This window comes from Phoxinus phoxinus (assembly GCF_949152265.1).
Source record: "Phoxinus phoxinus genome assembly, chromosome: 20".
Lineage (NCBI taxonomy): Eukaryota > Metazoa > Chordata > Actinopteri > Cypriniformes > Leuciscidae > Phoxinus > Phoxinus phoxinus.
This window is the reverse complement of record NC_136895.1, coordinates 21627490-21651265: the sequence shown is the minus strand read 5'-3', so window position 1 is coordinate 21651265 and position 23776 is coordinate 21627490. Positions and strand designations below refer to the sequence as shown.

At 38.9% G+C, this 23776-nt stretch overlaps 1 protein-coding gene across 3 annotated transcripts in view; it reads right to left on the bottom strand.

Moving 5' to 3' along the window:
• Positions 1 to 4848: 4848 nt before the first annotated feature.
• Positions 4849 to 23776, bottom strand: part of LOC306988412 (uncharacterized protein) — a 28164-nt gene continuing 9236 nt past the window's right edge. For 2 of the 3 annotated variants that reach the window (XM_079593389.1, XM_079593388.1), the window contains exon 4: positions 21846 to 23111. In XM_079593389.1, coding sequence (XP_079449515.1) covers positions 21954 to 22916 — 963 coding nt within the window. In that variant the 5' untranslated portion in view covers positions 22917 to 23111 and the 3' untranslated portion in view covers positions 21846 to 21953. Of the gene's footprint in view, positions 6580 to 16935; positions 17107 to 21845; positions 23112 to 23776 lie in introns of those variants that run through there. The other variant, XM_079593387.1, reaches the window with a different exon arrangement.

The following is a 23776-nucleotide window of genomic DNA, read 5'->3' as shown; positions in this document are numbered from 1 at the left end:
TGCCGTGACTGGGACGTCCGCAAAAAATAAAGTGCATCCATTTTTCCCTGACGACTGGATCTTTCGCAGCGTATTCAAAGATGTAGTTTGTCCACAGCCAGGAACAGCACATCTGCGGCGTCGTAATCTCCCTGTACACAGACCCACTCGCTGTCCGTCGACTGAACACTTGTGAGGCGCGCGGCGCGCGGGCGCGACAACGATACGAAATGAGCGTAGTTGTCTTGCGCTTTAAGCGTAGCTGTCTTCTGCTGGAGGCGGTCATATGCAAACGCTGGTACGTCACTTCGTACCGTGACGTCACTTCTTACCATGGATCCAGAACGAGCTGTATTTAGAGCTTGATTAAATAAATGATTCGTTTATAATGGGGAGGACGTCTTAAGCTATGAAACTTGCAGGACGTTTTAATGGTACAAAGATGTAATCCGGTATTCCGGTTGGTATTAGCCTAATAATAGGCCCCAAGAGTAGTATACAATTCCGAATTCAGCCAGCCATGCATTATATGTTTTATGGGTAATCTTATTGAATCCACTTGCTGGTTTATCATGAGTCTTTGTTCATAATTTTTTTATACAAGTCACTCTGAGATGTGCAGAGCTCGCACCAAGAGCTGAAAATTCGATCTGTTGTTTGACTCAGCTCCAAGAAGCAGCAGTTTATTATAATGATGTCAGACAGGTACAATGCTCACTGGATGACATCTGCAGTACACTATAGTGTTAATTTAAAAAAAAATGTCAATGATCTTTATCTAGTTGGGCTAAACAAAGAGAAGTTGTAATATTTTATTCCCAACAACGTGCACAAAAGCATCTGCTTGAAACCACATAACAAACATCATATACAACAAAACAAAACTCAGTTTCCTTTTTTATATAATAACTGTCACATACAGAGATGACCCATAGCGGCTGTTCACTTGTGTGAAGCTGGACATGGTCAAGTTACACCCATTATGCGAACATGCACTAGATTTTACATTTTGTAATATCTCCCTCTGGTGGTGTATGTCTCACATGAATGTATAGGTATAGGTAGTAAGCCTATAAAATTATATACATAAAGAATTTAATCTGTCCTGTGAATTAGGTTTAATTGCAGGTTGAATGGCGAGATAATTGTAGGAGAGAGCGGGGCACGTAACGCGGGGATAGTGTTAACACACTAATTTTAAATCTCCACATGCCAGCATGATGAAACGTGCATTTACTAGTTGCTATATATACAATATAGAGAAAAAATTGCGCCAAAATTAAGAAATCTTTGCGAGATAGTCTATCACTAAACATTTATTTAACCATTGCAAACATTTCTTATTTCTTCTTAAATCCCAGCTGCGCAGAATTTACAAAACAAATCGGCAACTCAAGCAACAAAATAAATAAAAAATCCCCACACCAAAATATAACACCAAAGACACACTATGCCCTGAGTTAGCATTAAACCAGAAGATGACCTCAATATCGAATTGGAAATAAAACGCTTCATTTAAAAATGAACCGCTATCAAACTCAACTTTCCGATGCTCTTTGAAATTCAATGAGAAAACATAATCCTCAAAATACGAATCATTGGCATCAAAGGTACCTAAAGAAGGCAAAAAAGTCTTGAGGGTTTTCTGTAATTTGTTCTGATTCTTCTTCAGCTTTCAAAAGTATAATATCTGCATTATTTTATAGATTGAAAACAGGGAATGAAGCTGGTTATAAGTTAGCAACATCAAAAAAGAAGCATTAAGAAAAGTTTGATGGATACTAAAGTAGTCTGTTCCTCTGGGGTGGATGAGGCTCTGCATTCTCATGAAAAAATACAATACATATCACCCATGCAGGAGAAAGATATGCAGTAGGTGGCGGTAAAACATATAGGAAACGTGAATGTTTTTAGTTTTTTTTTAACAGTTTTAGCATAATAAACTGCATTTATTGGACAGTTCATGTCTGATTGTGTGTCCTGATTTATATGTAATGTTATTGCGTCACTTTTGATGAGGACGCAGCATTGCATGTGAAAGAGCTGAATCTGAAGATGAATTCAAACATTATCATGATTTCAGACATTTGTTTTTTGTATGAATGAGTAGATTAGATGAATGAGTGAAACTCTTGCCACATGGAATGCAGTGATACGGTTTCTCTCCAGTGTGGATCCTCTCATGTATTTTCAGAGATCCTGACTGATTGAATCTCTTCTCACAGTGTGAACACTTGTAAGGTTTTTCTCCGGTGTGGATCCTCTCGTGTGTTTTCAGAGATCCTGACAGACGGAATCTCTTCTCACAGTGTGAACACTTGTAAGGTTTTTCTCCAGTGTGGATACTCTGGTGCGTTTTCAATTCTTTATCTGTAATAAAAGTCTTTCCACAATCAAAGCACAAATAATTCTTCACACCACTGTGTCTTTCCAGGTGTTGGTTTAAATTACCCAGCCTACTAAAACTCTTTCCACACAAAGAACACACGTGAGGCTTCTCCTTTGTATGAACTTTCAGGTGGACCTTCAGCGATAATCCCCCAAAAAAGTTTTTACCGCACTGATCACAGTTAAATGGTCTATCTCCTGAATGAGAACGTAGATGTAATTTAAAATAACTTAAAGCAGTAAAACTCTTCCCACACTGATCACATTTGTGCGGCTTCTCTCCAGTGTGGATTTTCATGTGTTTCTTAAGTGTTTCTTTTTGTGTGAAACTCTTCCCACACTGATCACATGTGTACGGCTTTTCTCCAGTGTGGACCTTCATGTGTACATTAAAGTTTCCTTTTTGTGTGAAACTCTTCCCGCACTGGTCACATGTGTACGGCTTTTCTCCAGTGTGGATTTTTGTGTGTTCATTAAGGACTTCTTTTTGTGTGAAACTCTTCCCACACTGATCACATGTGTACGGCTTTTCTCCAGTGTGGACCTTCATGTGTACATTAAAGTTTCCTTTTTGTGTGAAACTCTTCCCGCACTGGTCACATTTGTGCGGCTTCTCTCCAGTGTGGATTTTCATGTGAAGTTTAAGACTTTGTTTGTATGAGAAACTCTTTCCACACTGGTCACATTTGTGCGGCTTCTCTCCAGTGTGGATTTTCATGTGAAGTTTAAGACTTTGTTTGTATGAGAAACTCTTTCCACACTGAGAGCAGGTGAAAGATTTGTTTGATCTTCTTTTCAGTAAAAACATTATTTTAGTCTGTGAGTGTGAGTCTTTTTTGACATTATGATGTTTCTCTTTCGCTTCACTCAGTTCTTCGCTCTCCTCGTTCTCTTCCTGCAAGTCTAAAATGAAAGTAAATAAAAAGTATGAGCTTAAATCTATTAATCTATAGACATTCAAAATAGAGGCTTTTTAGCAGCTGTTAATAGTGACACTCCTGACACAAGCTTTACAGGATCCTCAGCAGAGATCTGACTTTATTTGAGTCAGGCTGAATACTAAAAAAAACTGCTAATATTGTTTCTCACAATCTGAGACAAATAAAACATCAGTAATACAAAAAAAGAAATACAAATGAAGTAGTTTTTTCTTTTCTGCTTCTTTTATTTAGGAGACTATTTCCACTACAGAATAATAACTAGCCTATACCTAACAGCGGGACAAGATATTAATTTGAACCTAAATATAGTTTGATTTTCCAATAACTATATTAGAAATAAAGAAATTAGATCATTCATTTCTCACATACTCGGTATAAAATATTTTATAGTAACGCTTCAAGTATTCAATTTCATTTTAACAATGTAAAGCTAAAGCGTATTATGATTGTGTAAATAGAAAGCACTTTAAACTTCTAATCTAATCTTAAAGTAAGTTTTCTGTAAATCATAAAAAAGTTAAAAAAGAGAAATGTGAGGGGAAGCGACATAAACCCTGGGGAAATTAACACTGATGCAACATCAGAAAGTAGACAATAGTAATAAAGTAATAAAAAAGTTAAAAAAAAAACTATATTTACAACAAAAGTTTAGTAACATGGTTGGAAAAATTGTGAACCAGATATAAAATGTAAAATAAAACCACTTGGATACTATTTAGTTAGAGTTCCTGGTGTTGAACTAGGGATGCACCGATACCATATTTTCATAACCCATCCGATATTCCAAATTCTTAGTATCGGCTGATACCGATCCAAAACCATCGCTTTTTTTCTTGATAATTGTAGAATATCTATAACTCCTTGTGTGTGGAATTGGTTACTAAACACATTGCACTAAATACATGTAGCCCTATAGGAATTTTGTGTTTGCTGAAACCATTATTTTTATTTTATTTTCTTTAAATTGTACATTTCCTGGTGTTAAAAATGTTTAAATAATGTTTATGTGTGTTAAAAAATTAAGTTAGTTAAAATTCATGTACCCTGAAGAAAGATCCAATCAGGAGTGAGGGTAAGAGGTCGAGAGGGGACAGGAAGAGAGGGTGAAGAGAGAAACGAGACGGAAAAAAAAACGAGAGAGAACACGAGTGAGAATTGCGCTGTGAATTGCATGTTAGAAGTTGGTGAAACACCAAGTTTAATGCGTGTGAGAGAGTAAATGTATTTGTAGACTGCACAACAAGTGAGTTACAGACATTTGACTAAGTTTACAGTGTCAGTTTATGGTTGAGAAGAACTCGGTTAGAGTTTTCCACGAGGAGAAAATAGTGGATGGCTGGTCAGCACGATCCAGCTACAATTGCAGGTTGAATGGCGAGATAATTGTAGGAGAGAGTGGGGCACGTAACGCGGTGATAGTGTTAACACACTTGTTTTAAATCTCCACATGCCAGCATGATGAAACGTGCATTTACTAGTTGCTATATATACAATATAGAGAAAAAATTGAGCCAAAATTAAGAAATCTTTGCGAGATAGTCTATCACTAAACATTTATTTAACCATTGCAAACATTTCTTATTTCTTCTTAAATCCCAGTTGCGCAGAATGTACAAAACAAATCGGCAACTCAAGCAACAAAATAAATAAAAAATCCCCACACCAAAATATAACACCAAAGACACACTATGCCCTGAGTTAGCATTAAACCAGAAGATGACCTCAATATCGAATTGGAAATAAAACGCTTCATTTAAAAATGAACCGCTATCAAACTCAACTTTCCGATGCTCTTTGAAATTCAATGAGAAAACATAATCCTCAAAATACGAATCATTGGCAAAGGTACCTAAAGAAGGCAAAAAAGTCTTGAGGGTTTTCTGTAATTTGTTCTGATTCTTCTTCAGCTTTCAAAAGTATAATATCTGCATTATTTTATAGATTGAAAACAGGGAATTAAGCTGGTTATAAGTTAGCAACATCAAAAAAGAAGCATTAAGAAAAGTTTGGTGGATACTAAAGTAGTCTGTTCCTCTGGGGTGGATGAGGCTCTACATTCTCATGAAAAAATACAATACATATACATCACCCATGCAGGAGAAAGATATGCAGTAGGTGGCGGTAAAACATATAGGAAACGTGAATGTTTTTAGTTTTTTTAACACAGTTTTAGCATAATAAACTGCATTTATTGGACAGTTCATGTCTGATTGTGTCCTGATTGTAATGTTATTGCGTCACTTTTGATGAGGACGCAGCATTGCATGTGAAAGAGCTGAATCTGAAGATGAATTCAAACATTATCATGATTTCAGACATTTGTTTTTTGTATGAATGAGTAGACTAGATGAATGAGTGAAACTCTTGCCACATGGAATGCAGTGATACGGTTTCTCTCCAGTGTGGATCCTCTCGTGTGTTTTCAGAGATCCTGACTGACTGAATCTCTTCTCACAGTGTGAACACTTGTAAGGTTTTTCTCCGGTGTGGATCCTCTCGTGTGTTTTCAGAGATCCTGACAGACGGAATCTCTTCTCACAGTATGAACACTTGTAAGGTTTTTCTCCAGTGTGGATACTCTGGTGCGTTTTCAATTCTTTATCTGTAATAAAAGTATTTCCACAATCAAAGCACATATAATTCTTCACACCACTGTGTCTTTCCAGGTGTTGGTTTAAATAACCCAGCTGACTAAAACTCTTTCCACACAAAGAACACACGTGAGGCTTCTCCTTTGTATGAACTTTCAGGTGGACCTTCAGCGATAATCCCCCAAAAAAGTTTTTACCGCACTGATCACAGTTAAATGGTCTATCTCCTGAATGAGAACGTAGATGTAATTTAAAATAACTTAAAGCAGTAAAACTCTTCCCACACTGATCACATTTGTGCGGCTTCTCTCCAGTGTGGATTTTCATGTGTTTCTTAAGTGTTTCTTTTTGTGTGAAACTCTTCCCACACTGATCACATGTGTACGGCTTTTCTCCAGTGTGGACCTTCATGTGTACATTAAAGTTTCCTTTTTGTGTGAAACTCTTCCCGCACTGGTCACATTTGTGCGGCTTCTCTCCAGTGTGGATTTTCATGTGAAGTTTAAGACTTTGTTTGTATGAGAAACTCTTTCCACACTGAGAGCAGGTGAAAGATTTGTTTGATCTTCTTTTCAGTAAAAACATTATTTTAGTCTGTGAGTGTGAGTCTTTTTTGACATTATGATGTTTCTCTTTCGCTTCACTCAGTTCTTCGCTCTCCTCGTTCTCTTCCTGCAAGTCTAAAATGAAAGTAAATAAAAAGTATGAGCTTAAATCTATTAAACTATAGACATTCAAAAATAGAGGCTTTTTAGCAGCTGTTAATAGTGACACTCCTGACACAAGCTTTACAGGATCCTCAGCAGAGATCTGACTTTATTTGAGTCAGGCTGAATACTAAAAAAAACTGCTAATATTGTTTCTCACAATCTGAGACAAATAAAACATCAGTAATACAAAAAAAGAAATACAAATGAAGTAGTTTTTTCTTTTCTGCTTCTTTTATTTAGGAGACTATTTCCACTACAGAATAATAACTAGCCTATACCTAACAGCGGGACAAGATATTAATTTGAACCTAAATATAGTTTGATTTTCCAATAACTATATTAGAAATAAAGAAATTAGATCATTCATTTCTCACATACTCGGTATAAAATATTTTATAGTAACGCTTCAAGTATTCAATTTCATTTTAACAATGTAAAGCTAAAGCGTATTATGATTGTGTAAATAGAAAGCACTTTAAACTTCTAATATAATCTTAAAGTAAGTTTTCTGTAAATCATAAAAAAGTTAAAAAAGAGAAATGTGAGGGGAAGCGACATAAACCCTGGGGAAATTAACACTGATGCAACATCAGAAAGTAGACAATAGTAATAAAGTAATAAAAAAGTTAAAAAAAAAACTATATTTACAACAAAAGTTTAGTAACATGGTTGGAAAAATTGTGAACCAGATATAAAATGTAAAATAAAACCACTTGGATACTATTTAGTTAGAGTTCCTGGTGTTGAACTAGGGATGCACCGATACCATATTTTCATAACCCATCCGATATTCCAAATTCTTAGTATCGGCTGATACCGATCCAAAACCATCGCTTTTTTTCTTGATAATTGTAGAATATCTATAACTCCTTGTGTGTGGAATTGGTTACTAAACACATTGCACTAAATACATGTAGCCCTATAGGAATTTTGTGTTTGCTGAAACCATTATTTTTATTTTATTTTCTTTAAATTGTACATTTCCTGGTGTTAAAAATGTTTAAATAATGTTTATGTGTGTTAAAAAATTAAGTTAGTTAAAATTCATGTACCCTGAAGAAAGATCCAATCAGGAGTGAGGGTAAGAGGTCGAGAGGGGACAGGAAGAGAGGGTGAAGAGAGAAACGAGACGGAAAAAAAAACGAGAGAGAACACGAGTGAGAATTGCGCTGTGAATTGCATGTTAGAAGTTGGTGAAACACCAAGTTTAATGCGTGTGAGAGAGTAAATGTATTTGTAGACTGCACAACAAGTGAGTTACAGACATTTGACTAAGTTTACAGTGTCAGTTTATGGTTGAGAAGAACTCGGTTAGAGTTTTCCACGAGGAGAAAATAGTGGATGGCTGGTCAGCACGATCCAGCTACAAGGACTTTGCTCACGAGTAGCCTGCTCGGTTGCCCTTTTGTGCATTGCCTGGAAGCACTTATCTCCAGAACCATTCCTTGCATCGCTGTCGGACAACGCCTTCCATTGCCAGCATCGCGAGCACCGCGCGGCCGCGCCTAGGAATGACGACGCGCCGATCAGCACAGCTGTGAGTTGAGTTTTTTTTTCTGCGCCACGGCGCGAAGCGACCGTGTGTTTGAGGTCTCAACGCTCACAAGCAACACTACAGGCCTGCATCGTATCTCTGACTGTTGGGGTATTCATTTTATTTCATTGAGTGGCCATTTAGTCATATTTGCCGGCTTAGCTTTATTTTGGGGAATTGAAGTGTTTTATTTTATTTACACTGTTGAAATCTGAACTGTATATATGTACATAATATATTTTTCTCAGTAAATAGTTAAAACTGTGGAAGTCTTGCATTACTTTGGGTTTATAAAACTGATAATTTAGATATTTAAGGTACTATATCATTGAGTTTACAGTAGCCTGGTTTAAAGTGACAGTGTTTATAAATGCTGATTAATATAAGTGAACTTTAAATTGATGCTTATTGCCTTAAACGTATTTACAGCATTTAAAAAAGGTGTAATATTAATGTGTCTTTAAAAGGTCATGTTTATTTAGCCAAGCACTCTGCATACAATTAGTGTTTTACTTTAATTTTGTTTAAAAGACATTGAATTGTTATTTTACATTAAGTTAAAATTGGATGTTAAAGTAGGCTAACTGCTAACAAATAGGTAGGCTATTAGTGAATTACATTGGAGCATTAATTAATATTAGAACTAGATATCTTGCAAAAGAGGAATTCGGGGAGCGCACTCCACACTAATAGCTAGACACGCTAGGGGGCGCTACATAAAATGGGGGCTCGTCCGGGATAATTAATGCAGTTAACTAATTTGTAATCTGATGCTAATAGCCGGTAGCAGTAGCCGTTAAATTTTTGTTAGTTTCTCAAAGAAATTAAGCCATAGTTTACTGAGAAGCTAAAAGTCTAAAAGAAAATGGAGTATAAGTGTAGCACTACAGAATTAGTTCTAGAGCTCAAAGACTGGTGCAGAAGAGAAGAGTTGGATGATGTTCACTCACTCATGGTACTGATTCCAGAAGACGTCGCAAATGCCCAGATTGAAGAAGCCCTAGGAACTATCAAAGCCTTAGGGCGAGTGCGAGTGAGAGGAAGGACAATTAGTCTGAAGCTGGATAGTCACAAGGTGCTATGTGAGTGTAAAGAGATGGTGGACCCCACCAAAGTCCCTCCTGAACTGTTGCCAGAAGGCAAGACGAAAAAGTGGACTATTGTAATTGCTTCTAAAAGTCCTGATCCTACAGACCCGTTAAAGAGTTTGTTGGAAGAACCACCAGAGAGTGGCTCGGCAGAGTCTATTATCCGGGCAGTAGGTGATTTGTTGACTAAGATGGGGAAACCATCGAGTGACAACAGCAGTTACCGTCGTCTGAGACTGTTCTCAGGTACTTTGCCAACTCCGGTTGGAGAAGAGTCTCTTGAGCATTGGTTAGAGCAAGCACGCCTGATGGTCGAGGAGAGCGAGTGTTCCACTAAGGAAAAACGACGACGTATCATGGAAAGTCTGAAAGGTCCTGCGCTAGCTGTTGTAAAGGCTGTGCGGACTGCTGATCCAGAGGTTAGTCCTGCTCTGTGCTTAGAAGCCATTGAGAGTGCTTTTGGGTCTGCTGAGACAGGCGAAGACCTGTATTTTGCCTTCAGATTGCTACAGCAGCAACCTAAGGAAAAGTTGTCTGACTTTCTTCGGCGCTTAGAGTTGTCGTTGACCAAGGTAGTTCGTCGTGGAGGTCTAACTACAGGCCGTGCTGACCGTGCTCGAGTGGAGCAGCTTCTGAGAGGCGCTGTACACTCTGATATGATGCTCGTCCAGCTCAAGCTCAGGGAAAGAAAAGAAACCCCTCCATCATTCTTGGAACTGCTGAGTGAGATCAGAAGTGAGGAAGAGTATGAATCATCAAGGATGAAACTAAACACCTCTGTCCAGAGAGTTCACACAAACCCTGCTACAGACAGTAGACAGGATGATGTTGAGCGTTTGAGAACAGAAATTCAAGAACTCAAGTCAATGTTCACTGCCATGAGTACTTTGTCTAGCCAAGCTGTAGCAGATAGCAAAGAACCTGTGTCAATGACAAAGATGCCCTCCCCAGAGACAGGTGCTGATAGTGAAGTAGCTGTTTTGAGAAAACAAGTGAAAACACTGCAAAAGCAAATGGCAAGCCATAAGCTTAAAGTCTCTGAATCCCCTACTTCAGTGCTGCGAGTAGAGCCATCAAGACAAGCCCATAGTGATAATAGAAAGCAACCATCTAACGATTCAGATGGGAACTTTTGTTATCGCTGTGGGGAAAACGGCCATTACTCTGCCAAATGCCAGAATGCAGAGAATCAAGCCAAAGTAATTCAAAAGCTGATACACGCTCTAAAGAAAGCTAAACAGGGTGATCCATCTTCTCAAGCATCAGGCGGAAGTCACACAGTGTGCTCAGCTAAGAAAAGTGAAGTAACCACCCTTGAAAGAGGCATTCCTCAAGGACTGATCGGCCCCTGTTCAATCATTCCTGTGAAGATAAATGGCCAGCACTGCGATGCACTTCTTGACAGCGGTTCTCAAATCACGATTATCTTCGAGACCTGGTACAAGCACCACCTACCTGATGTTCCAATTCAGCCAGTGTCAGGGTTGGCGATATGGGGTTTAAGCGACACCAGTTACCCCTACCTGGGATATGTTGTAGTGGAGATGGAATTTCCAGAGAAGGTCACGGGTGCAAAGGAGACCCTTTCCGTCCTTGCTCTGATTTGCCCAAGTTCCAAAAGTCCTGAAAAGACCCCTGTGATCCTAGGCACAAACGCAAACCTGTTCCAGAGACTGTCCATACTCTGCCGAGAGACCACAGGAGTGGACATTGCCCAGACTCTTGGCCTGAAGGCCAATACATCCAGTGTTCACACAAACCAACCAATCACTGATGGTGAAGAGGATGAAGTTGCATGTGTAAAATGGATGGGTCCAGGCTCACTAACCTTACCTTCTGGTGGTGAATGCTGCGCCATCTGTGAAGTGGAGTTGAAGAGGCCTCTGGGTAAAGACATGTTGATGGTTGAGGCATCACCCACCTCTCCATTACCATCTGGAATACTGCTGCAGCCTATGGTCGTGCATGGTACTGCAGTGGATGATCACCTCACTGTCCTTGTCCAGAATGAGTCCATGAGAGACACCGTCATTCCCGTTGGAACTGTCTTAGGCCAGCTGTGTCATGCTGATCCAGTCGTTCCATCTCTGAAAGTTGAAACTGAGGCAGTGACTTTGCCAACAAAGTTAGACCCCCAACTGATTCAGTTTGGCGACTCACCCATACCACCACAATGGAAAACGCGACTTTGCCAAAAGTTATGTGAGCGAGCAAACGTATTCTCATTGCATGAGTGGGATGTCGGCCTAGCAAAGGATGTAGAACACCATATCAGGATGTCTGACGCTAAGCCCTTTAGAGAACGTTCAAGACGTTTAGCTCCAGCAGATATTGACGATGTTCGTCAACATTTGCAAGAGTTGTTAAAGGCTGGTATAATTAAGGAGTCACGTAGCCAGTATGCATCACCAATTGTGATAGCCAGAAAGAAAACTGGGCGTATTAGAATGTGCATTGACTATAGGACCCTTAATAGGCGTACAGTTCCAGACCAGTACACGACTCCTCGCATAGACGATGCGTTAGATTGCTTAACTGGTAGCAAATGGTTTTCGGTCCTTGACTTACGCAGTGGCTACTATCAGATTGCCATGGCGGAGGAGGACAAAGAAAAAACTGCCTTCATTTGTCCCCTTGGATTTTTCCAATTTGAGAGGATGCCCCAAGGCATAACAGGAGCGCCTGCGACGTTCCAAAGACTTATGGAGAAAGCTGTTGGCGATATGAATCTCCTTCAGGTGTTAGTTTATTTGGATGATCTCATAGTCTTTGGACGTTCGTTAGAAGAACACGAAGAACGGCTTCTGCGAGTGTTAGATAGGCTAGAAGAGGTAGGGCTAAAACTTTCCATTGACAAGTGTCAATTTTGTCAACCCAGGGTTAAGTATGTGGGTCACATAGTGTCCGCTGATGGTATTGCTACTGACCCTGAAAAGCTAGAGGCAGTCGCCAGGTGGCCTAAGCCCACAGACCTTAAGTCACTGAGGTCTTTTTTAGGTTTCTGTGGGTATTATCGACGCTTTATAGCAAACTACTCTGCGATTGTTAGGCCCCTCACAGAACTGACAAAAGGCTATGCACCCACCCAGCGTGGAAGGAAGCAAGCCCTAGACAAGACTAAGACATATTTTAAAGACTCAGAACCATTCAGTGACCGATGGGATCAGTCCTGCACGGAAGCATTCTATCGTATAATTCAGTGTCTGCTCAATGCACCCGTGCTGGCATTTGCTGATGCCAATAAGCCATATGTCCTACACACAGACGCAAGTTTCAAAGGGCTCGGTGCCGTACTCTATCAGGAACATCCAGAGGGGTTAAGACCAGTGGCGTTTGCCAGCAGAAAGTTGAGCTCTCCTGAACAGAGATACCCTGTACATCAACTTGAGTTCCTTGCGTTAAAATGGGCTGTCGTTGATAAATTTCACGACTACCTCTATGGAGCCAAATTCACCGTATGCACCGACAATAACCCGTTGACTTACGTCCTTACAACAGCCAAATTGAATGCGACAGGTCACCGTTGGCTTGCAGCCCTGGCCACTTATGACTTTGACGTAAAGTATAGGCCTGGAAAAGCAAACATTGACGCTGACTTGCTGTCTCGCAACTTACCTGAAGACGGGGAGTGGGATGACCTGTCGCAGAATGTAGTGAAGTCCATATGTCGGCAGGTGGAAGTGGATGTATCCTCAAATTCGTCTCACAGATATGTGGAACAATTAGGAGCTTCACCAGCCTGTATTCCAGATGTGTATGCCTTTCCGTCTCAGTTACACCTCAGCTCACTGGAACAACTATCAAAAGCGGACCTGATGACTGCCCAGAAGAGGGATGCGGTGATCAGACGCGTGATTGAGGCATTAAAACAGGGAGTCTGGCCTAGCAACAAAGACTTAGACACAGAGATGCTACTGATGAAGAGGGAAGTTGGCAGACTGGTGATGAGAGATGGACTACTTTACAGAGCAAGCAAGAAAGCTGCAGAGGAGGCACTACAGCTTGTGCTACCTGCAGAGTTCAGAGAAGTGGTGTTGCACTCTCTTCATGATGACATGGGTCACTTAGGTGTGGAGAGGGTAACTCAACTCCTAAGAGCAAGATTCTACTGGCCCAAAATGGCTCATGATACAGAGGAATATGTTCGGAATTGTGGACTGTGCATCACTCGTAAAACACCTGCCAAGAAAGCCGCTTCTCTTCACCAAATCACCAGTAATGGTCCTATGGACCTTGTGTGTATTGACTTTTTGTCAATGGAACCTGATTCCAGAGGCATTAGTAACGTCCTGGTTGTGACCGATCACTATACCAGATACGCACAAGCCTTTCCTGCAAAGAATCAGAAAGCCCTGACAGTAGCTAAGATCCTAGTAGAAAAGTATTTCGTTCACTATGGCCTGCCTGTCAGGATTCATTCTGATCAGGGAAGAGATTTTGAGTCGAGACTGATAAAAGAACTGCTGACAACCTTGGGCATACGGAAATCACGAACGACTCCGTATCACCCTCAAGGGGATCCCCAGCCGGAGCGGTTCAACCGTACGCTGCTCTCTATGCTGGCTACATTAGGCCAAGAGAAGAAGAGATCCTGGAGTCAGCATGTAGCCTCATTAGTGCACGCATACAACAGCACAAAAAATGATGCGACGGGATACTCTCCTTACTATTTAATGTTCGGTAGGGAAGCTATACTACCTGTAGACCTGTGCTTTGAGACGGCAAAAGATGGAACGGAGGAGAGGAACCATTTCCAGTACGTTGAAAGCCTGAAACGTGACCTGCAAAGAGCCTATCAACTGGCTAGTCAATCTGCTGACAAGACTCACTTGAGAAACAAAAGAGCCTATGATCAAAAGGTCAGTTTTCAGAACATACAGGAAGGAGACCGTGTTCTTTTAAAAAATCTAGGACTCAAAGGGAAACACAAACTGGAAAGCCGATGGAGTTCCATACCTCATGTAGTGGTAGCAAAGATGCCAAACTTACCTGTATTCCGTGTGAGACCTGAGGAAGGCAGAGGTGGAGTAAAAACAATTCATCGTGACCATATCTTACCTATTGGGCCATCTGTAAGGATTCCAGTGGAGCAAGTCTGTGAAGAAACCCCTGTGAGACCCAGAACACGTTCAACCCGAACAAGACAAAAACAACTGATCATGAGTCAAAGAGAAGTCACAGAAATGACTGATTCCTCATCTGATGTGGAGTGTGATCATGCCAGTATACCATACCGGGAGTACGCGGAACGTCTACTAAAGAGGAGAGAATTGTCCAATGGAGTCTCAGAGCATTCACAGTATGAAGACGCCATAGAACCACATCCTGTGCAGTCAGCTGAAGAGCTAGAGTCCAACATGGAAGACGACAAAGGTCAAGTACTGACAAATTCGGATCCTTATGATTCCGGAACGGACCTGGATGCTGGAAGAAATTCTGTCTACGCACCTAAAGGAAAACTGAGATCTAGACCAAAAGTTAATAGAGTAACCAGACCAAGAATAACTGAGAAAAGAACAATAAAACCAGTGTTGAGACTTACCTATGATGAATCTGGAAAGCAAAGTGAGCAACCACTTACCATAGTTCATAGAGGAGTAATTATTAAATTAGGAAAACACTAGGTTTCCACTTAGTTCATAATTAGGAACTCATAATTATGAATAAGTAAAATAAAAAGAGCAAAAAAGTTCATTACTCTACATAGTTGAATGTGGGTATTGTGTTTTATGTCTAATGAGGACATTTAGACATTTAGTAAGGGGAGGATGTAGCCCTATAGGAATTTTGTGTTTGCTGAAACCATTATTTTTATTTTATTTTCTTTAAATTGTACATTTCCTGGTGTTAAAAATGTTTAAATAATGTTTATGTGTGTTAAAAAATTAAGTTAGTTAAAATTCATGTACCCTGAAGAAAGATCCAATCAGGAGTGAGGGTAAGAGGTCGAGAGGGGACAGGAAGAGAGGGTGAAGAGAGAAACGAGACGGAAAAAAAAACGAGAGAGAACACGAGTGAGAATTGCGCTGTGAATTGCATGTTAGAAGTTGGTGAAACACCAAGTTTAATGCGTGTGAGAGAGTAAATGTATTTGTAGACTGCACAACAAGTGAGTTACAGACATTTGACTAAGTTTACAGTGTCAGTTTATGGTTGAGAAGAACTCGGTTAGAGTTTTCCACGAGGAGAAAATAGTGGATGGCTGGTCAGCACGATCCAGCTACAAGGACTTTGCTCACGAGTAGCCTGCTCGGTTGCCCTTTTGTGCATTGCCTGGAAGCACTTATCTCCAGAACCATTCCTTGCATCGCTGTCGGACAACGCCTTCCATTGCCAGCATCGCGAGCACCGCGCGGCCGCGCCTAGGAATGACGACGCGCCGATCAGCACAGCTGTGAGTTGAGTTTTTTTTTCTGCGCCACGGCGCGAAGCGACCGTGTGTTTGAGGTCTCAACGCTCACAAGCAACACTACAGGCCTGCATCGTATCTCTGACTGTTGGGGTATTCATTTTATTTCATTGAGTGGCCATTTAGTCATATTTGCCGGCTTAGCTTTATTTTGGGGAATTGAAGTGTTTTATTTTATTTACACTGTTGAAATCTGAACTGTATATATGTACATAATATATTTTTCTCAGTAAATAGTTAAAACTGTGGAAGTCTTGCATTACTTTGGGTTTATAAAACTGATAATTTAGATATTTAAGGTACTATATCATTGAGTTTACAGTAGCCTGGTTTAAAGTGACAGTGTTTATAAATGCTGATTAATATAAGTGAACTTTAAATTGATGCTTATTGCCTTAAACGTATTTACAGCATTTAAAAAAGGTGTAATATTAATGTGTCTTTAAAAGGTCATGTTTATTTAGCCAAGCACTCTGCATACAATTAGTGTTTTACTTTAATTTTGTTTAAAAGACATTGAATTGTTATTTTACATTAAGTTAAAATTGGATGTTAAAGTAGGCTAACTGCTAACAAATAGGTAGGCTATTAGTGAATTACATTGGAGCATTAATTAATATTAGAACTAGATATCTTGCAAAAGAGGAATTCGGGGAGCGCACTCCACACTAATAGCTAGACACGCTAGGGGGCGCTACATACACATACTACTTATTCTAGAGAATTATAGAGAAAAACTCTGAATCAGAAAGTGTTTTATCGTGCTGACTGTCGCAAGTTCGCAACAGAACGTGACATGCTGTTTAAATGCTGAATGGAGGATGGCTGAGAAAGATGGAGGATAGCTTGTAAATATTAATCTGTCCAACACAATACTATTGAATGGCATCGGAAGAACATACTGCAAAAAAAAAAAAAAACGTTTCAGGAGCTTTATGCTTTTTTGCCTTTTGAGGAGCTTAACAGTAACAACCATGAGTACACAAAGTATTGGATTTGGATCAGTCCTGTCCAAAAATTGCAGTATCGGAGCTGATAGATACTGAATATTGGATCAGTGCATCCCTACTGACAACCAATATAAATGTTTCATTTGAGCTTCAGGATATTTTATACCCAGTTCTTGTAAAGTGCCCTGTACGTTATTTCTTTTTACTTTAACTATGTTATTTCACAGCTCATATAGCGTTTTTTTTTTTTTTACTCCAACCACAAAATCTGTTGAAATGCTTGAAGTTTTATAACCTTAATGATCTTCAGCTTTTACTAATAAAGAATCAAAAATAAACACCAACCTCTTTCTTCAGTTTCTTCATGTTCCATCCTGCAGGACTCTGGATCACTCATGTTCTCGCTGTTCTCAATCTTCACTTGTAAACTGATGGGAATAATCCAGCATTTATTGGTGAACTGCTGTGGGAGGAGCTTCACTGAAGGCGAATCACTGTGTGTTAGGAGGAGCAGATCTGCCGAAATCAAAACTAAATGATCGAATTTGTTTTCACAATTTTACACATTGTATGCATTTATGTTCATCTATCAAAATGTAGGCTACATTTGTACACGACATGTGGGAAAACATGAATAAAATCCAGAATTAAAATAATTCAAATAATATAAATACAGTAGGATAAACTAATTCAGAAATTAATCTATAGATTAATTAGCAACAAATAACACATTTAGATGATTTTTTATTAATAGTTTTTTTGTTGTTTAGATGTTTTTACATAAACCATGGTTTATCACAGACTATAAATAAATAGTAGATTTCAAAAGTGGTGATTATGCAGTTTGGCTCAGTCTGTTGACACCAATGAAATGAGCTTTAAGTGTCAGTTTACAGGTGATTGAAGACATCAGCATAATGAATGAGCTGAAAACTATGAAACTATAGACATTCAAAATAGAGGCTTTTTAGCAGCTGTTAATAGTGACACTCCTGACACAAGCTTTACAGGATCATCAGCAGAGATCTGACTTAATTTGAGTCAGGCTGAATACAAAAAACTGCTTTGTGATTATATTGTTTGTATAATAAAACATCAGTAATGCAAAAAAAAGAAAAAAATACAAATGACTTACAAAAAAGTTTTTTTCTTTTCTGCTTCTTTTATTTAGGAGACTGTTTCATTCCCCACTACAGATAAATAACTAGCCTACCCTACACTCTTAGAAAAAAGAGTTAATTGGGGTTCTAGAACAATAGGGTTCTTTACTCAACTCCAAAGAACCTTTTATGCTATAATGACAAGAAAGAACCCTTTTGGCACAAAGGTTCTTTAGGCTATTATTCATATTACATTATTCTGCAACATTTTGTAGTTGTAGGCTAATTAAATTATTGTTTATTAAACTGTTGTAGAAACTTAATATCACATTTTAATCATGCTGATTTTTGGAGGAGAAAAACTGAAATGACACTCTTCGTGTGATATTGATTAACTACATAAAATGATATACATTTTCTAACCCCCATATCTTTAATTTTGTGATCATTCACATGCATTCATAAATACATTTGAATACACTGAATAATGCAGTGAAAGAACGCACTCAAAATGCACACACGCACTATAACTAGACTTCATCATGTAACTTTACATTAGCATAGATCCGTGCACTCTGTAGGCACGATTTGTTTCGTTTTTGAAATATACTTGCTAATGTTAAAGCGCACATCGTTAAAACAAAAATACGATATTATCGCAGACGATTTAGCTATATCGCACAGCCCTATAGTGACCTTATCGCTCGGCGTTTTCAGCAGAGCGCTTTGGTGGACACACGGCCTAAGGCCCGGATCACACCTAACGCGTTTTCAGGTTCGAAAACACGAAGCGCACAGCACTGCTAAAGAAATACACGATCACACCTGAAATAGCAGTTTGCTGCGGTTTTTATGTTGCTAAGCAACCACCGAGTCAGCTGTCAATCTAATAGCGAGCTCGTGCGCAAAAAAAAACTTTGGTTTGTTGTCAAGTAAACTGTCACATTGTAAACTAGTAAAATCGTAGAGCTCCGGGTAACCCGAAACAGCCACCACAAGTTTCTCCTCCATCATAGTCTGTGGACGTTGAAGCAACTGTAAACTTCCGTCACTCACGACCACAACGGAAGGCCCACCTCTCCATTCATTCGATTGGACAGTGGAAAAAACCGCGATGATGTCGGGCGCTTTTTCCGCTCGGAGTTGATTTTTTTTTCAACTTCAAAAACGCGAGGCACAGCAGGCGGTAAAACGCGAGGCGCAGCAGGCGCATAAACAGCGCGCAGAATGCTCATTGCCATAGGAAAACAATAGAAAAAAGGCACCCCTCACTGCAAAAAACGCGTTAGGTGTGATCCGGGCCTGAGGCTATCATTCTGCCTTTTGTTTTTCACCACAGAAAATTTTGGGTTTGGATTTGACTAAATGATCATTTTTGATGGAATTTTAACTTTTGGGACTACTCTATTCTAAATTATTTCACAAATAATTTATATGTTTTTCCAACTTGCAGGAATCAGTAAAGCCAACTCCGACTACAGTTTTTCATGGAGCTTCAAACCCCCTCCATGCAAAAAGAGCCAGCATCAATATGGAGGGTGTCAACATTGTGAGCGCAGAAATGGATGTGATGGAGCCAATGGAGTGCCTCTTTGCTACTTATTTCGTATTCAGTGTGGAATACCCCAAGCACATCACTCACACGATGAATTTTGTTGAGCACTACTTAAATATAAATGCTCTCTTTCCTATTGCTTTTTTAACTATAGGAATGGAAAAAATGTTTTGTGTAGAATGCCTAAGGTTATGAATTGAAGAATACGGCACCAGAATAAAACATGAGTAATACAAAATAACAACATCAAAACAAATACAAATGACACCCATCTTTGCAGTAGTTTTTTTTCTTTTCTGCTTCTTTTATAAATAACTTTTCTACTAATGTAAATACACGTCTCACAATGTCATTGCTGTCAACTGCTCTTTTTTAAATCCTGTAGGAAAATGAACAGTCCTCATAAAGGTCAGTGATATTTTGACAGTACATCCTCGAACCAGCTTCTGCACTGTACAATTTCCAAATTTGCCAACTGCATATACTGTAAGTGATGTTGGTCATGAAAACATGAAATCTGTATGTGAAACATAAACAAATGACATAAAATGTGTATAAATCCTATATAACTTTAATTTGACTAGCATATTATTCAATATAAGAACTTTAAATGATTTGTATATAAATATCAGTTATTTTCTACTAATACCATACACCATTGCATACTTTTGTCATGTAAAACTCATAAGACTTTATACAGTATTCATAATGATGCAAAAATCCCCTACAAATTGTATGTGTGCTATTTGGTATGAAAGTGTCCATAACCGGTCTGATTTTGTAGGACATATTGGGCTTACATGAAACATAGAAGGGAATTCTGGCAGATTTAAATAAGGAAGATATATGGTTGCTGTAAAACCATGCAGATTTTTTTTCATATGAAACAACATTTATTGGACAGTTCATGATTTGGTCCTGAACCTGAAGCATTGCATTGGAAATCATATATTCAGCGTCTGTACACTTTGATCTTGAGTCTGTGCCTTTCATTTGATCGGCCATTTCAAATATTTTGACACTGAGGAGCACTGATAAACAGCTGGAGCAGAAAACTTTAAAAACGTTTTGTCATCCTAATAACAAACAGAGTGCTGCCTAATGGAGTGGAGCAGAGCAGAATCAAATATTAAATTCATCTTTATTGTATAGAACGTAAACAGGCCTTAATATGTAGTGAAAAAGAACACCCAATCTAGCGCCACCAGTGTCTACTGAGTCCAGACTCTCTTGTTCGATCTCGTTCATCAAAATGAACAAATCTTTGAGTCATTTTGTTCATTTAAGGGGCTTTAAATGTTATAGCCTAGGCTACTATTAACTGGCAAATTGTCCTAACACATTCACCTACGCAATCTTGATTCTGAATTAAGAAATCATTATAATGGTGCGTTCACACCGGACGCGAATAGCGCGTCAGGCGCGAGTCATTTCAATGTTAAGTCAATGCAAAGACGCGTTACGCGCGTAAAACGCATGTAACGCGTCTTTGCATTGACTTAACATTGAAATCACTCGCGCCTGACGCGCTATTCGCGTCCGGTGTGTGGGTGCAGTAATGCAGTCAAAAATCATTTCCAGGGAACATAAATAATTACTTTACCTTTCGAGTCTTTCGTTCATTTGTCACGTGACAGACGCAATGAACAGACGTTCATGAACGAACGACTCATCACTACATCAAAACAAAAATCAGCAAGGAGGCGTCGTATGATAATTTAAACGAGATTTATGACAAAGTCGGTGAGAATGGGAAAAATCTGACGCATAGCTTCAGTGTTAAAACTGATAAAATATTGCTGTCTGTGGTTCTATATGTGGGCTGTGGCATTAATTTTGAAAAATAATAGCTCGCAGCAACATATGAAAAAAAAAAAGAACTATGAACTAGTTCATTTTTGGAACTGTGAACTTGAAGTATGAACTATGAACTGAACAAGTTCATTTTAAAATTTGTGAACTGAACTTTGAAATAGTTCATGTATTTTACCAACACTGATGATTTAGTCATTATCATGCAGTCCTCGCATATAAGTGTTATCACTGATCATTATCACATTAAAGTGCAACATTAGCCTAATTTTCACAATCAACTTGAAACATTAATTTGAGTTGAGTTACTATGGTCTAGAACCACCACTGCTTCTATAGTATGTAGAATACTGCTTCAACATCTGTTAAGTTAAGTCTTCCCACAATCAAAACACAATTCTTTTCAAAAACATCTTCACAGACAAGCTTAAGCCTAGTCCCAGACTAAAATGCATGTTTGAACTATCTTAACTTAAAGCAACTTGCACTGCCGATATCTTAAAATATGTCATTGCCATTGCTTTGTCTCAAGATGCACATCAGTAATGTTTTTTTTTTCTTTTTCTAAGGCACGTTTATAAAAGCTACTAAAATTACCTAATTCAACTAAGGCCTAATCCGGTCTTAATCTAAACCCTTTTTGTGAAACCATAATCTTTTCTGGTGTAGTTTTAAAGTACCAAGCTGCAATACAAAAATAAAAATACAATAAAAATAATAAAAATAATATGAACTTTCAAGTGGTTCTTCAGGGAATTTTCCCAAATAAAATGTTACTTTGATGACAGTTAAATGGTCTTTCTCCAGAATGACAAGGCAGATTTCATTTAAGTGGCTCTATTCTGGATATTCATGTGTTCCTTAATGTATCCTTTTTGTCTTGAAATCTTCCCACACTAATCACATGTGAAAAGATTTTTTCTAGAGTGGATCTTCTCATGTGTTTTCAGATTTCTTTGATGACTGAATCTCTTATCACAGTGTGAACACTTGTACGTTTTTTCTCCATTGTGAGTTCTCTGGTGCTGTTTCACTTCAGCTTCTGTAAAAAAGGTCTTCCCACAATAAAAGCACACATGATTCTTCACACCACTGTGTCTTTTCTGGTGTATTTTTAAGGTACTCAGCCATCTAAAACTCTTTCCACACAAACACATGTGAGGCTTCTCTTTTGTATAAACTTTCAGGTGGCTCTTTAGTGATAATGCTGAAAGACATGTTTTCCCACATTGATCACAGTAAAATGGTCTTTCCCCAGAGTGAGAAAACAGATGTGATTTAAGACTGATGGAGTGTGTGAAACTCTTCCCACACTGATCACATGTGTGCAGCTTCTCTCCATTGTGGATTTTCATGTGATCAGTAAGGTGTCCTTTTTGTGTGAAACTCTTCCCACACTGATCACATGTGTGCGGCTTCTCTCCAGTGTGGATTTTCATGTGTTCTTTTAGGTTTCCTTTTTGTGTGAAGCTCTTCCCACATTGATCACATGCATACGACTTCTCTTCAGTGTGGATTTTTATGTGATTAGTAAGGTTTCCTTTTAGTGCAAAAGTCCTCCCACATTGATCACATGTGTGCAGCTTCTCTCCAGTGTGGATTTTTAAGTGTTCTTTAAGAGCTCCTTTTTGTGTGAAACTCTTCCCACACTGATCACATCTGTGCGGCTTCTCTCCAGTGTGGATTTTCATGTGATCAGTAAGGTGTCCTTTTTGTGTGAAACTCTTCCCACACTGATCACATCTGTGCGGCTTCTCTCCAGTGTGGATTTTCATGTGTTCTTTTAGGTTTCCTTTTTGTGTGAAACTCTTCCCACATTGATCACATGCATATGGCATCTCTCCGGTGTGGATTTTCATGTGAAGTTTAAGACTTTCTTTGTATGGGAAACTCTTTCCACACTGAGAGCAGGTGAAAGATTTTTAGGATCGACTTTTCTGTAAAAAAATTACTTTCAGCATGTGTGGAACTTAAAGATTTTTTTCCAGGTTTGACATGATGTTCTTCCTCCACTTCACAAATTTCTTCACTCTTCTCGTTCTCTCCCATCAGGTCTAAAATGAAAGTAAAATATGTATGTAACTTGTGGCAGTCTAACAGTTAATAAACAAAACTGCACGCATCTTGCGGAAGAAAATTGTAGCCAGAGCTACTTCTCTATGTTAATTTTAGGGGTGTAACGATTCACTCGTTTTCTCAATGCATCGATTACAAATCCTGACGATGCATATGCATCGATCTTGAAACTTGCATTTTGAATCGTGAATCGTTTATTTCGGTCAATAATCGATTTAAAATGCTGAGAATCGAATAAATTACAATTCTGTAGCGATTCAGTGCTTTAAAATATATAAACATTAAATGACTACATGCGCAAATTAATGGAGACATTGTGCGCCGTCATTTCGCATCCTCCCAGTCCCAGCTCTAATTCACAGATACTCGCTGCACTCTTTACCATCTTTTACTGGATTTCGCTCAAGCTCGGTCCCACATATAGCTCTCATCTACAGATTTTTGAGGAGTCCATGTTTGAGCTCTGCTCAGAACAGCAGACTGGTGTTCACGTGAGCAGATGACAGTTTTCTATCGAACAGTCTTGAGTCAAACCGCTCAAGCCATTGATAAAGTTGGCATGTCATTGCGTGGGCACTATGAAATAAAACGCTTTCATTACATGGAAACGTCGTTATTTTCTTTAAGATAAGATAATGAAGTT